This window comes from Silurus aristotelis, assembly GCF_946808225.1.
Source record: "Silurus aristotelis genome assembly, chromosome: 10".
In the NCBI taxonomy this organism is placed as follows: domain Eukaryota; kingdom Metazoa; phylum Chordata; class Actinopteri; order Siluriformes; family Siluridae; genus Silurus; species Silurus aristotelis.
Genome location: NC_139583.1, coordinates 20,968,736 through 20,983,231, shown reverse-complemented (window position 1 = coordinate 20,983,231; position 14,496 = coordinate 20,968,736). Strand labels below are relative to the sequence as shown.

The window sequence follows — 14,496 nt, the reverse complement described above, 5'->3', positions numbered from 1 at the left end:
CGATATGTACTTGATACCTGAGGGAAATGGAGATGTGTTTGAGGCCCACAGTGAAAAGGAGCAGCTCGTACGATCACACACACACTTCGGCTTAATGATCAGGAAGTCCGAGTTTGAATCAGAGGCCAAATGCCAAAGGCTCATTTACATTCAGTAGGGGTGTGTGTGTGTGTGTGTGTGTGTGTGTGTGTGTGTGTGTGTGTGTGTGTGTGTGTGTGTGTGTGTGTGTGTGTGTGTGTGTGTGTGTGTGTGTGTGTGTGTGTGTAATGTGTAATGTGTAAGCTTCTGTCCTGTGTCTGCCTCACACAGAATCTAAATCCTTTCCACTGTGTTTTTAAGTGACACTTTATTCAGGCTACTTCCACATTAAAAACAAACAAATCTGAAATCCTTTTTTTTCCTTTTTTTTCTTAAATAAAATTGCTCGTCCATATGGAAAAGTTCTTGGTACTGTGCATGTATAAAAAAAAAAAAAAAAGCTTTTTGCGAGCGAACGTTCCGTCCCCTTTGGGGAAAAAAAAATAGCCGTGTAGGTTTTGGAATGAGAACCTGCACCCACATTGGCCCTTTTTGGAAAAGATTGACAGGGTTCCAGTGCATTTTGGAAAAGTATGGAATTAGATTTGAGTGATTTCCAGGTCTGGATTACTATGGCAGGACTACGTTGGGAGTGACAACAAATGTACAGAATTAGAAATGAATTTATTCAGCGCAGGGACAGCGCATTTAGGACGTTTTAGAGACAAGGTGAGGGAGGCGAGATTGAGATGGTTTGGACATGTGCAGAGGAGGGACATGGGGTATATCAGTAGGAGAATGCTGAGGATGGAGCCACCAGGAAGGAGGAAAAGAAGAAGACCAAGGAGGAGGTTTATGGATGTGGTGAGGGAAGACATGCAGGTAGTTGGTGTGACAGAGGCAGATGTAGAGGACAGGGAGGTATGGAGACGAATGATCCGCTGTGGCGACCCCTAATGGGAGCAGCTGAAAGATGATGATTAGAATGGCACCCTGACTATTGACACTAATCTGGTTTATTTTGGGTCAAAAAACGTTTTTCCAAAAGTCGCTCATCCACACTGAAACCTCAAAAAAAAAAAAAATACGCTGCACGAAACAAAACACAAGACGCTTCGACCTGCGTAATTTCCGGCTCTTCGAAATGTCACTGAAATGACTAAAAAATACAGTCCAATGCGATATATGTATATATATGTATATATATATATATATATATATATATATATATATGAAAATGAACTATACGGATGCTTGTTTATCTCAGCCAAGTCAACTACTACTAATATCGTCAGGGCTAGTAGGGGAAGCGTTAGCTAATGGAAACTACCTGGTCACAATGTTGGACGTCTGATAGGAAGGTCGTGAGTTCAAATCCCTGCACCACCAACCTGTCACTGACACTTGATTCCATTTATTAGTGTCATTTCTTGTTGATTTTTTTGCAATTATTCATTCATGCTGTCAGGTTCAGCAGCTCCCGCACTCCTTTTCTTCTCTATTTGGAGCTCATGATTGTTAATTGCCCACTGTGTGACGTCAAAAAGAAAAAAAAGCCCACCTCGGAAGCGTGAGTCACAGGGAATGTCGTAAGGCCGAGAGCTTCGGGTTTACCGTGCGTGTTTTAAACAAACAGTTCAGCACCTGTTTTTTTCCATGAGCTCTCCATCTTATTCCATTGATTTTAATTATCCTTTGTGTGTGTGTTCTGCTCTGGCCTTTGTATCTCATCTGCGAGTGCATCACGGAGAGATGATTAGTGCAGCCTGCGTTATTAGAGTGAATCAGTGCATAGTTTAGAGCTCGTGCCGAGTAAAGCTCTTCAGGCAACAGCAAATTAAACTGTTTTTAGGACTGCGGAGCCGTCGCTCGACCGGCAAACCGGAAGATTCCTCGCTTCCATTTACAGCCAGGCACTGGTACTCATTTGTTCAACGATGTAGATTGTGCAAATGATTCAGCACAAGGTGATGGAAATGCACATGCAGAATCTCGTCAAAAAGACCAAATGGTCTGAAAGAGAACTTAATAAGATTCAAGAGAAATGCCGTGCACAGGAGAAGTGAATAGTTGATTATACACATGGACAAAAAAGTATTACGACACCCGGCTTTTCCAGCCATATGGGGTTCTTTTCCAAACTGTTACCACAAAGTTGGAGAGCAAACAATTGTAGTAGCATAAAACATTCCCTTCAGCTGAACTAGGGGACTCCAACCTGGTCCAGCGGGACAATAACCTTGTGCACACACATTATTTTAGCAATTGAGTATTCTATCGGTTGGTCCATCGATTACAGAGCGATACTAAATCTACAAGAGAAAATAAGACAGGGCTCTTAAAAAGTCATTAGTTTTCTTTTAGAAAAATTTAAATTTTTATTGCTGAAATTGAATGAGATGATCTGTGAAAATTAAAAACCATTTAGTGCATTTAATTGCATTAAATATTAAATCAAAATGCAAATAAAAATACACAAATAAAAAAAGTTCTGAATAAAAAAATATAAACATCAGTTTTTTATTATTTTATTTTTTTTAAAAGTAAAACGCACTGTATGCTGTTTTCTTTGTTTTAGTTTGGAATGATCTCAAACTGTGGAAACTGTGGAAAGGTTGTCTTTGGCCCGAATCTTCTCTGCACCAATCGTTTTTTTTTCCTTCTCCCCGTTCCTCCACTTTTCATTCTGCAGCATCTTCTGCGTTGTTTGGCAGGCTATTTCCGCCACATAAAAAAACTAACAAATCGGAATTGTAAGGGGGAAGAAAAATGGAATTACGAGAAATAAAGTCAGAATTAGGCGAATTCTATTGTATTTTTGTGTGTGGCAGAAACGGGCTTCCATACTGTTTACTTGTCTAGAGTTTAGCGGGTGGTGCAATAAAGGTCCGTAGGGAAACTTGGTGCTCCATGTGTAGGTAAATGGACTATATGAAGCATAAAACGTTGCGTTCTTGCATTCGGATTACTCGAGGAAGCGTTTCAGCCCTACTTCTAACCAATCAGCGTTTGCCAAATGCGTACATCGGTCAGGCGATCAGAAGCTCACGAAACTGATCAGAATCTACTTTGCACGCCAATACAGATCCATTTGCTGTTGCTAGGCTAAGCAGCCTTCTCCAATCTTGAGTAGTTTGTTCTCTCGTCATCGCTTTGCACGCGTCTATCGCATAAGGACTTTGAGCGCGTCACATTTTCGTCTGCGTTTTCTGCTGATAAGACTGAAACGACCCATTCGGCTGTTTGCCGTGCGAGATAAAAGACAGCCGTCTGCTCCGTCAGCACAGAATCAGTGTTTTCTAAAATGAGGAGTCTGAAAGGGCAGAAGAGGATTTTTTTTACCGCGTCTCTTCGGCTATGTCGCACAGTCAGAAGGAACGCACATTCCACTTTCCAGTCTCCTCTGTAATTACGTCTTCTCCTGCCTACTCTCCAGCCATTGGTGAAGGACATACGAGTGGCATGGAGGTCTAGCAATGACATAATGGGGGTGCAAAAAGCTGTGTGTGAATCAAACTTCGACTTTATTAATAAAACCTTAAATGTATGGATTGTGTTGTGTGATGAGAAAACACAATTACGGATCTAGTCCACAGATCTGAGTAGCTGCGGCTAAAGACTTTGCCAACGAAAATAATAAAACAAAGTCTAAAAAAAAAAAAAACGCAGAACCGATTTCAGATTAGATTTACGCTTGTAACAAAAGATGGAGATTTAAAAGGGAGAAAAATATTCCTAAAAAGTGAACATGATTTTGAATCTTGCATTTTGCCCAGGTCTAAACAAAACCACTTGGGCCTTAGTTTACAATCGAGTCTCCCGAAACATCATACAGCTATATGAAGACGACGAAGAAGAAGAAGCAGCACTGCATACTTGTGTTGAACGTTAAATCTAATCTTATCTCGATACTCATGAAGCGAGAGATTGAAGTAATCACTTGCATGTTATGTCTAATGGCTCAATTGCCAGAACCCTGGCAAGGGTTATAAAGGGGCGGGACCTTTTCCTGCAAATCTTCGCAAACTTTCCATGGGACCGTCATCTGGGAAATTTTGGAAATATTCCAACAATTTATGGAGAATTTACGGGAATTCATTAGAAATCTGGGGAGATTTATATAAAACTGTACACAAATATACTGCAAACTAATACAGATTTTTTTAAAGGAAATTTTTTACTTTGATTTAATTGTTAGTGTAAATTTGTCGCACAATAACCTACACACAGCGCAAGGAAGTTTAAAATATAAATGTATGTAATATTTAGGTAATTTCCATTAATACTACATGAAAATATGGACATTTTGACAATATTTTGTGTAATGGAGAAATGCACAGTGCATGTAGGGGGTGTGGCCTCAATACCCCCTGCAGAAAGTGCGCTGTGTGCATGTGATTGATGAATGTGCAGGGTTGATTTATCCTGCAAGATAAAAAAAAAAAATTATTATTTCCAACTACGATTTAGTTCCCTTTTATAGACTAACTTGCAATTTTTGTAAATTTCCAGTTTACTCTCATTCACTCATTTGATTCCCATATATTCCCGTTAAGTCCAATGGAACGTTTCCAGTGTTGAAAATTCTGGGAATTTTGCCAACCCTAAATCTGGTATCATGAAACAAAAGCTCTTTAAATGAAGCTTGTGGTCCCTCAGATGATGGAGTTGTTTGACCCGGTTATTTCTGATGTTACTGCAGAAGGACAGTGGTGCTCACAGTGCATTAGCGATAGTGCACAATCTCTCTCTCTCTCTCTCTCTCTCTCTCTCTCTCTCTCTCTCTCTCTCTCTCTCTCTCTCTCTCCGTCAAAATGCTAACGATAACTGGAGAGCATTTGTGGTTTTCGGGATGAGGGACGAGGCTCGTTTGTCCTTGTCAGCTGCGGCGGGAGCTAAAGAAAGAGGAAGGAAGCTATTTAAACTAATGGGATGTAGTAGTCAGTGGTAGCGCATTACCTTTGTTTCCTCCCGACCTAGAAATAGATTAAAATGTGTGAACACACACACACTCACTCACACAACTTTTTGTTCACTCTGGAATATTAGCATTGAACAGTAAAATATCAGAAAAACAGACAGTAAAGAACTCGCCAGTCTTCACACTTCACGCTCGTTTTCAGATCCGCATGTAACTGTATTGTCTTGTGATTCGAAGTTCTTGCTGTGAAATGCCCTGTCTTTTATATAGCTTTCTCCATTTTTAGTTTGTTCGCATTGTTTCCCTTATGCAGGAAAATGATTGCAATGTTAACGTTTCTCTCTCTCCGTGTTGTCTGTTTTCAGGAGTTTGCAGCTCTGACTAAGGAGGTGAACATGTGCAGGGAGCAGCTGCTAGAGAGAGAAGAAGAAATAGCAGAGCTAAAGGCCGAGAGAAACAACACGCGGGTAAGCGCAAAACTGTCATTTCACTCGTTTCTCTCTTTACGATTTGATTGAGATGTTTATAGCTGTAGATGTGTATAGCTTTAGAAAATGACCTACTGTAGTGTTCGTGGTGATCACACAGGGAAACTCGCTCACACAACGTGCTCTTCGAGTACTCGCGCTCACAGATGGCCACGATTGGCTCCCGTCTCTGCGATCGACATCGCCTGTGAATTTATAAGCAAAAAAAAAAAAAGGCTAATAAAATTGTCTCCATTGTTCAACGTTTGGAAATTTTGTTCACAAAAAATACTCTAATATTTATACCCCTGGAAGCAGGAGGTCCTGGTTGAATACTTTCCCGTTCCTACTCACACAGGTGTACTAAAAATGTAAATATTAATGGGGATAAACTTTAATAGATATAGATACAGAATTTCACAAAAGTGAGTACATCCCTCACATTTCAGCAACCTTTTTTTTTTTTTTTTTTAAGCTTCTCAGGGGACAATACTAATTAAACTTGTGTGTGTGTATATATATATATATATATATATATATATATATATATATATATATATATATATATATATATATATATATATATATATATATAATAGTAGTCAATGTGCAGCTTGTATAGCAGTACAGATTTACTGTCCTCTGAAAAGAAATCAACATACAGCCATTATTGTCTAAAGAGCAAGTGAGTACACCCTTAGCGATAACAGCTGTATATCGTGTAACCGCACAAAGCCACACGTCCTATTCATCACGTTCATGTTTTTGTCTGCTTGACAGGACCATACAAATTTGTGTATCTTGTATTAGAGCAGGTAAAATTTGGTGCTTTGAGTTCAATTCTCTCATACTGACCACTGGATTCTTAATGGGGTTAAGATCTGGACTCTGTGGTGACCAATTCATATGTGAAAGTAATGTCTCATGCTCCCTGAACCACTCTTTCACAATTTGAGCCTGATGAATCCTGGCACTGTCATCCTGGAATATGCCTGTGCCAATAGAGGAAAAAAATTTATTGATGGAATAACCTGGCCATTGAGTATATTCAGGTAGTCAGCTGACTTCATTCATAACCGAGACCTGGCCAACTGCAGCAACCCCAGATCACAGCACTGCCCCCACAGGCTTGTACGGGCCTTCTTATCTTATCCCGATGCACCCATCACTCTGGAACAGGGTAAATCTGGACTCATCAGACCACATGTCCTTCTTCCATAATCATGGATTAAGCATTTTCATCCATGCAGTAATTATCCAATATTTGATTAATGGTATGTAATATGTATGTATTTCTGTGAACGTTTTGAATAAATGATCAAAAGGTAAAAAAATCCACACAGTTTTTCAAAACCTTTATTGCTCCTATTTATCAAGTGTGCCAATAGTAGTGAAGGGCACTGTATGCTACGCATTTATTACAGCCAATCTCTTCAGTGTTTGAGAAGAGTGTGGCGAGAACGCGGAAAAGGCAACGTGCACAGCCTCTAATCCGTAAGACGATGGGACCGCCTGACACAGTTGGAACCCGACCAAATTTCGTGCCCGTTTTTGTGCTAGTGTGTGTTTGTGTGTATGAGATGGAGGGGGTTGGTGGGATGAGGCATGGAGTGAGGGATTAGAGCCAAGCAGTGATGATGAGTGTAGGCTTTGTCGTTCTAGCAGAGTCTGGCGGAGCTTTACGAAGAGTTTGAATCACACAAAACACGCACGTCCACACAAATGCGCACACACTGACGTTCATGCACCAAATTAACGTTGCCTCTACGTGTAAATATACAAATGAAAAACACTTTCTCAGAACCCACACGTATGAATTCGTATACGTCTTTCGCACAGTTTTAGTGTCCTGTGAAGAACATATTGTTTATTTCCTTTTTTTTTTTTTCCAGCTGCTTCTGGAGCATTTGGAGTGTTTGGTGTCTCGTCACGAGCGCTCACTCAGGATGACGGTGGTGAAGCGTCAGGCTCAGAGTCCAGCCGGAGTCTCCAGCGAAGTAGAAGTTCTCAAAGCACTAAAATCCCTGTTTGAGCACCATAAAGCCCTGGACGAGAAGGTAACGAGAGAGCAGGTTTTATACGAGTTCTAACCCTAGAGCTGCTCCCGTTAAAAAGGCGAAACTTTGGGGTTTGCCGTCCGACCGTGAATCGACGATGATTATATAGACGATATTTACTGTTACAGGTGAGGGAGAGATTGCGTGTTGCTCTGGAAAGGTGCAGCGCACTGGAGGAGCAATTAACGACTTCTCATAAAGAGGTAGGACTTTCACTTGCCCAAACACACACAGCGTGAAACAAAGCCAGTATGAGTCCACGCGTACGGAATGGTATTTCCTGATTGCGCTGTGTGTGTGTGTGTGTGTGTGTGTGTGTGTGTGTGTGTGTGTCATGTTGTAATTGTTTTCTAAAACAAACACTCAGTTCTACAAAGTGCAACTTAGACTGAAGCTACAGGATCAGCCAGTTCTTTTATGCATCATTTATGGTTTTCTTTATGGACTTGCTTACGTATGGAACGAGGAAATTCCTTTAAGTCCGTTGCGTCTGTTTTCGGCGTGTCCGAACCTGAACAAGAATGCGTACCGAAAGCGAAGCGTGCACAATGAAGACATCACAAGTCAGCCGGATGATAACGCTTTATCAGCACTACTGGCTTGAGGACAGTCTGTCATCCTGCCACCCTGCTTAACAGCTGTATAAACAAGGACGCCGTGTCTGGTGTTCAAGCTCAGTGTGTAAACGCCCAGCTGAACCCGAGCACGTTACTGCACGAGTGGAAGCTGTGTTGCAGTCAAATGCTCATGTTCATATTATAATTAGGAAAAGTACTATGAATACAGATAATGATAATAAGAAAAATGAATGGTAGTGCTGCATGAGCAACACGAATGTGGGGACGCTACAAACATGGAGAAGAATGCAGGAAAATGTTCAGCATGTCTGAAAAACAAAGACGGAATAAATGAATATACAAAAAAGTAGTAGAATTTTAGAGGAACACAACGATTACGAATGTTAAAGGACAAAGAGTACAAACTCTTCAGGAGACCAAGATCGAGGACAAAACAAATGCGAATACTATCAAGACTAGGAATAAAAAGCACTAGTATATGAAGAATCTGCGCAAGAATTGAAAATGCAACGAGGAAGAATATGAACAATGCGAAAAAAGCAGAACGGCAAGAAAACTAGGGGATGAAAATGAAAGCAAAGAGGAGGAAGAATTTCCAGGTGAAAAAGAAAGAATGCGAATAAACAAAAAATCAGCTATGAAATTAGATATCTCAATTACAGAAAAATCTTCATGGCGGCTGCAGATACATCTCTCATTTACATCCTCTGCATCGCTTCCTCCCCCGTTCTCTCTCGCTCTCTCGCTCTCTCTCTCTCACGCGCACACACACTCTTCCACACAGATAGGATTAGCACTGACAGTAGGCTGAGGGCACAGTTACGGACTGACCCACATTTCACCCTCCATTCTAACCGACCTCATGTAAATACACACACATTCTTTCTCTTTTTCGCTCATAATGAATAAATGTGTGTGTGTGTGTGTGTGTGTATAGATGTGTATATACGTATATATGCATAGATGTGTATGTGTGTGTATGTATGTATGTGTGTGTGTTCCAAAACCACCCACGATAACTCACGCCACCCCAAAAATGTTTTTATTTTTGTTTTTTATTGTTTAAGCCGTAAATCATCCTCCCACACACTTTACACACAGAAAACATTTGTATATAGCAAGATAAATTTTGTGTAAATTGGTGGAAATCCATCAGACTGTATCACAGTTATAGTACATGTACTGTACAGTATACAGTTCTGTGGTAGCGAAGCCTATGCGTAGTTTCTCTGCTTGTTTATTGGTTGAAGTGTCCACTGACGTAAAAAAAAATTAAGATACACGTCACCGCGTTCTTTACTTTCTGTACTGTGCTGTATTAACATTTTACTTCATTCTATAATAAATAATTATATTTTTATTAATACATTTCATTCTTTTAACATAAAACTCTATAAAAACAATTCCCTATAAGTTTACTGGTCTATAGTGCTATCAGCGAGAGGCCGAGAAAATCAGCCAAAAAAAAATTTGTTTGTGGCAAATGCAATTCTGCGACAAACCGGTGGTGTGTGATTCGAGCCGCGATAAATCGGGGATTATTGTGTATATATTTATAATTGTTGTGCTATATGTTCATTATGCTTGATATATTTTTATCATACAGTACACTGTCTGCATTTTGCAGACACTTTTCAATTCTAGCTGTGTATTTATTCCACATCTGCATCTAGCCTGTGACCTAAAGTGAACAAATCCGACATGCACAGTCACATAGAGGTGATGTAGGTGTTGTAAAAGCAGTCACGTCAGACCCCGGAGGGTCACACTTCTCAGAGTTGAGTTATTTCACACAAACAAGTCGTCATTTGTCCGATTCGGAAAGTGGCCGATGTGGCTCAGGATCGTGGAGAACGCAGACGCGAGTTGTCTCCTTTGTTTCAGAATGCCTTCCTGCGAGAGCAGAGCAGTCAGAAGAAATTGCTGATCGACAGCACAGCCGAAATCAACCACAACACCGAAAGCACACCCAGCACCAACGGCAAGGTAAGAAAACCCGAAAAAACAAAAAAAACAGTGCAGTGTGTGAATAGAACTGGTTTGGAGCACTGGTGCGAGTGAATTCTGCCATGAGAATGAAATAACTTCTTGGTTGTTCCTAAGATAATTTATACTGTTTGCTATTAGTTAGTTAATAAAAGCACATTATGTAAAACGGAGCAGCAAATGAGGACACGGATCCAAAAATAACTCGATCGAATGCTGGTATGGAAAACTTATGTTCTCGCACAGAAGATCGGCAATTAATCGTCCAGACGATCGGTCGTACTAGCTTTGATTAGCTATGGCTTCTTCCAGCGGTTGCTCTTTTGGACACACATGGCTGTTGCATTGTCCAGATGTGTGCTTAGGACTAAAAATACGCAAACTCGTATTTATTTATATATATGTATTTATTTATATATATGTATTTATTTATATATATGTATATATATATATATATATATATATATATATATATATATATATATATATATATATATATATATATATATATATATATATATATATATTTTTTTTTTTTTTTGTGTGTGTAACAGTTCCTCTCCTTTGTTTGCACATTACAACAGTATGTTAGCAAAGACGAGGAAATAGAGTCTGAATAAGAATTTAGTAGTCATTAATCTGTATATGCCATATCCTCAGAGCTTTTTTTAATGACTTTGAGGACTAAAGCAAGGTCACACTTATTTAACTCACATGCTGCCTAATAAAGTGGTATTGATTTCAATGCATGACTGTCATCGTGAATTCTTCGTGGGTTTATTGTAAGTGTATTCCTCCATACTCAGCAGGGAAGCAGGAGATGGAGGTGTGCAGGTGCGATTTCTAACCCGAACTCAATTCTTATTTCTAGAGGTCATCAGACGGCTCCTTGGGTCCCGATGAGGAGATGGGAAAGGTGACTGAGCTGCAGGATGTGATGGACCGTCAGAGCAAAGAGCTGCTGCAGATGAAGGAGCGCGTCGTTTCCCTGAGCAGCAGAGTGAGCGAGCTGGAGGAGGATCTGGACACAGCCCGCAAAGACCTCATCAAATCAGAGGACATGAACACTCGCCTTCAGCGGGACATCCGCGAGGTGATGCACCATTTTGCAAACGCCAAATCAAACGGGATAAATGTTTTTTTTTATTTACGAAGACATTATAATGAGTGGTACCCACAGTGTGCTACAAAGCTCATAGATTTAGCTAATAAATAACATTTGCTAGAACTTTTCTTTATTTGTTTTCAGTCTCTCGCTCAGAAGGATGATATGGAGGAGAGGATAACGACACTAGAGAAGCGCTACCTGGCAGCTCAGCGAGAAGCGACGTCCGTTCACGACCTGAACGACAAGCTCGAGAACGAACTCGCCAACAAGGAATCCCTGTTCCGCCAGGTCTCTTTATAAACCCCCCCCCCCCCCCCCCACCTTTCTGAACATGTGATTACAGCATGTGTAAGGAATAACACGTTAGAGGGAATGCTGTTACCAGCAAGAGATTGATTGTTTCCCGTAACTGCATTGCTTTACTCCTTTATGCTACAGAATTTTCTTAACAACAACATAAAAAAAAAGATTTAAAGTTAACGATTTAACGCTAATGTACAAAGCAGGAGGTAGTACAAAGCTCTGAAGCTTTTTATCTTATAAAACAACCCCTGACTGTTTTTTATGCTTCGACACTGGAGACGTCTATTGTACGATTCTTCAATACTAGAGATGAAGAACTAGAATATAGAAAATTCGTTGTCTTCTTCTGACCACTCAGAAATAAGAATTTAAGAGTGGCACACAAATGACACAACCGTTTACCCAGTCAGCAAATCGACTAGATTGAGCTGGTCTATTTGCTATAAAAATAAAGAGTTAGGGTTTGATCCACCCCTCTAAAACATGTCTGAGGCCACAGAGAAACTAAGCATTCTCAGTGTTAGAAATGAAAGCAGTGCTTTATGGGTAATGTGCAAAAGAAAAAAAAAAGTGTTTGGATTGCCGGCTGTGTGACGTTTCATCATATGGACAAACGTATCGGAAAACCTGACCTTTCCTGCCATATGTGCTATATTTTCTTCTCCAAACTGTTACCACAAAGCTGGAGGCACACAATTGTATAGGATGTCTTTGGATGCGGTATAACAACATTTTGCTTTTAAACCTGTTCCAGCATGGCATTGCCCCCTGTGCACGAGGCGAGCTCCACGGTGTACATGGCTTGGTGAGGAAGATCTTAAGTGGCCTGCTATAGAGCCCTGATCTCATCCCTACTGAACAGCTTTGGGATAAGTGTGAACACTGACTGCACCCTAGATCTCCTCACCTACTGTACATCAGGACCTTATGGACAAATGTCCACAAGCACGCGGAAGAGTGGAAGAAATTAACTAAATGGGACTAAATGTGGAACGCTCCAAAAAAGCACATGCCACAACTTCTATCCGCTGTCCCGAAGCAGTGTTACAGAATGAAATAAATTGCGAATGTATACGTTTTAGCTGTGAGAACCCAGTGGTGAGAGTGGCAATGAAAAACTCCTCGAAATGATAGGAGGAAGAAATGTTGAGAGGAGCCAAACTCATAGGGGAACCCAGTCTCATCTGGTTGACATCGAATGTCCATTCATTATAGTTTCATCGTTGTTGAGGTTATCAGCTATTTACTGGAGACTGAAACGCAAAGTTCATGGCAAATGCAGCCATATGGTTTGGAGACATTGGCATTGAGTAAAAGACAAGAGGTGGAGCTGGAGGTAGCAGAGCTGAAGATGTTGAGGTTTTCGTTGGGAGTGACAACGATGGACCGGATTCGAAATTAGTTTATGAAAGGGACAGCGCATGTAGGACGTTTTGGAGACAAGGTGAGGGAGGCGAGTTTGAGATGGTTTGGACATTTGCAGAGGAGGGACATGGGGTATATCAGTAGGAGAATGCTGAGGATGGAGCCACCAGGAAGGAGAAAAAGAGGAAGGCCAAGAAGGAGGTTTATGGATGTGGTGAGGGAAGACATGCAGGTAGATGGTTTGAAAGAGGCAGATGTAGAGGACATGAATGATCCACTATGGCGACCCCTAATGGGAGCACCTGGAAGAAAAAGATGTCAATTGCAGTCGTAAATTAATTACAGTCCAAATCCATCTTCATTTTTATTTTTATTTTTTATCTCTTTACAGTAATCTGATAGATCTTTAGGATAGTCACGTGGGACCCTTCTTAGCTCCTCAGTATTGTTCACTGAGATTGACGTTTATTTTTCCACAACAGTTTTTCAAGATGTGGGACGCCAGGATGAATCCGGAAGGTCTGGAAAGAAGAAATGGATCACTTACAGTATTGTTCAAAATAATAGCTGTTTTAAAAAACTGTGGTCATACAACTAAATATTAGTTTAGTGATTCACAGGATTGCTAAATCCTAGAAACAAAAATGTTTGTACAGTCAACGGCATACACTGCTATTTTTTTTAACACACCCCTTTCAACTAATTGCCCAATTGCACAGCCTTACGAGCGTGCATATCATGAATGCTGGGTCTTGTTTGTTTTCTGAGAATCTACTGCACCTACTGGTAACTTGTTTGCCACGTAGCAATAAAAAAATATACTAAAAACCTGGATTATTCTGGTTAGTCACATTGTACCGCTATTATTTTGAACAATACTGTATATCTCAGGAGAATGTGAAGGTCAAAAGAGAGAGGGAAAATCATGGATTTACTGTTGCGTAAAAAGACATAATGCAACCCTGTATGGCTGCAGTTGTTCTAAATGATCATTATAGCTATAGGAGCATGTTAATCATTGAAACTATGGGCATGGAGGTGCAGTTTTAAGAATGGGGATCCAGTTTGTCGACCGAACAGTCACATGTGCAGATGGGCGTCGCAGTAGCTTGACGTTACCATCGCAACAATAGCAACCTGCGGGTAAATCTCGCTGTTTTTTCCGCTCAGTCTCTCTCCGTCCATTTTGTTGCCAGAAAAGCCTGCAGCTCTCTGGCAGAGACAGAACTCCTTATCTCTGAAATCGCTATTCACCAGAAAATAAAGCACAAAAAGTCATCCATAAAAGGACTCGCACACGCGTACACATTTAGTAACACACAGCGAGACGCTTCCAAAGAGATCGAGCACACCAGCAGAATCATGTCGTGTTCTTCAAACATTGAAATATCAGCTTCAAACTGAGGAATGAATACAATTCCAGTGCACTCTCTGCAGTGCAACACGGCTTGCGGCACGTTCAGCACTAAGAGCACCGGTTACCTCGTGCATTTTAACTTCATTCTCTAAAATGTTTACCCGAACTCTAACCACGATTGATTGCTTGATTGGCTGATTGAATCAATCTGGAGTTCAGATGTTATGCGAGGTCTGATATTGAGGCTCGAATTGATTAGAAATAGAAGTTGATTTACTTCTAATGTGAGAAATATTACTGATTTTGAACTTTTTCTTTGGAGTTAAAATATTATTG

At 40.5% G+C, this 14,496-nt stretch overlaps 1 protein-coding gene across 11 annotated transcripts in view; it reads left to right on the top strand.

Annotated features, from left to right (window-relative positions):
• The window catches only part of ppfia1 (PTPRF interacting protein alpha 1), an 84,450-nt gene that overhangs the window by 26,711 nt on the left and 43,243 nt on the right, over positions 1 to 14,496 (top strand). For all 11 annotated transcript variants that reach the window (XM_083552859.1, XM_083552855.1, XM_083552861.1 and 8 more), the window contains exons 3-8: positions 5,305 to 5,406; positions 7,299 to 7,463; positions 7,592 to 7,666; positions 9,926 to 10,027; positions 10,899 to 11,120; positions 11,277 to 11,423. In XM_083552859.1, coding sequence (XP_083408985.1) covers positions 5,305 to 5,406; positions 7,299 to 7,463; positions 7,592 to 7,666; positions 9,926 to 10,027; positions 10,899 to 11,120; positions 11,277 to 11,423 — 813 coding nt within the window. The remainder of the gene's footprint in view (positions 1 to 5,304; positions 5,407 to 7,298; positions 7,464 to 7,591; positions 7,667 to 9,925; positions 10,028 to 10,898; positions 11,121 to 11,276; positions 11,424 to 14,496) is intronic.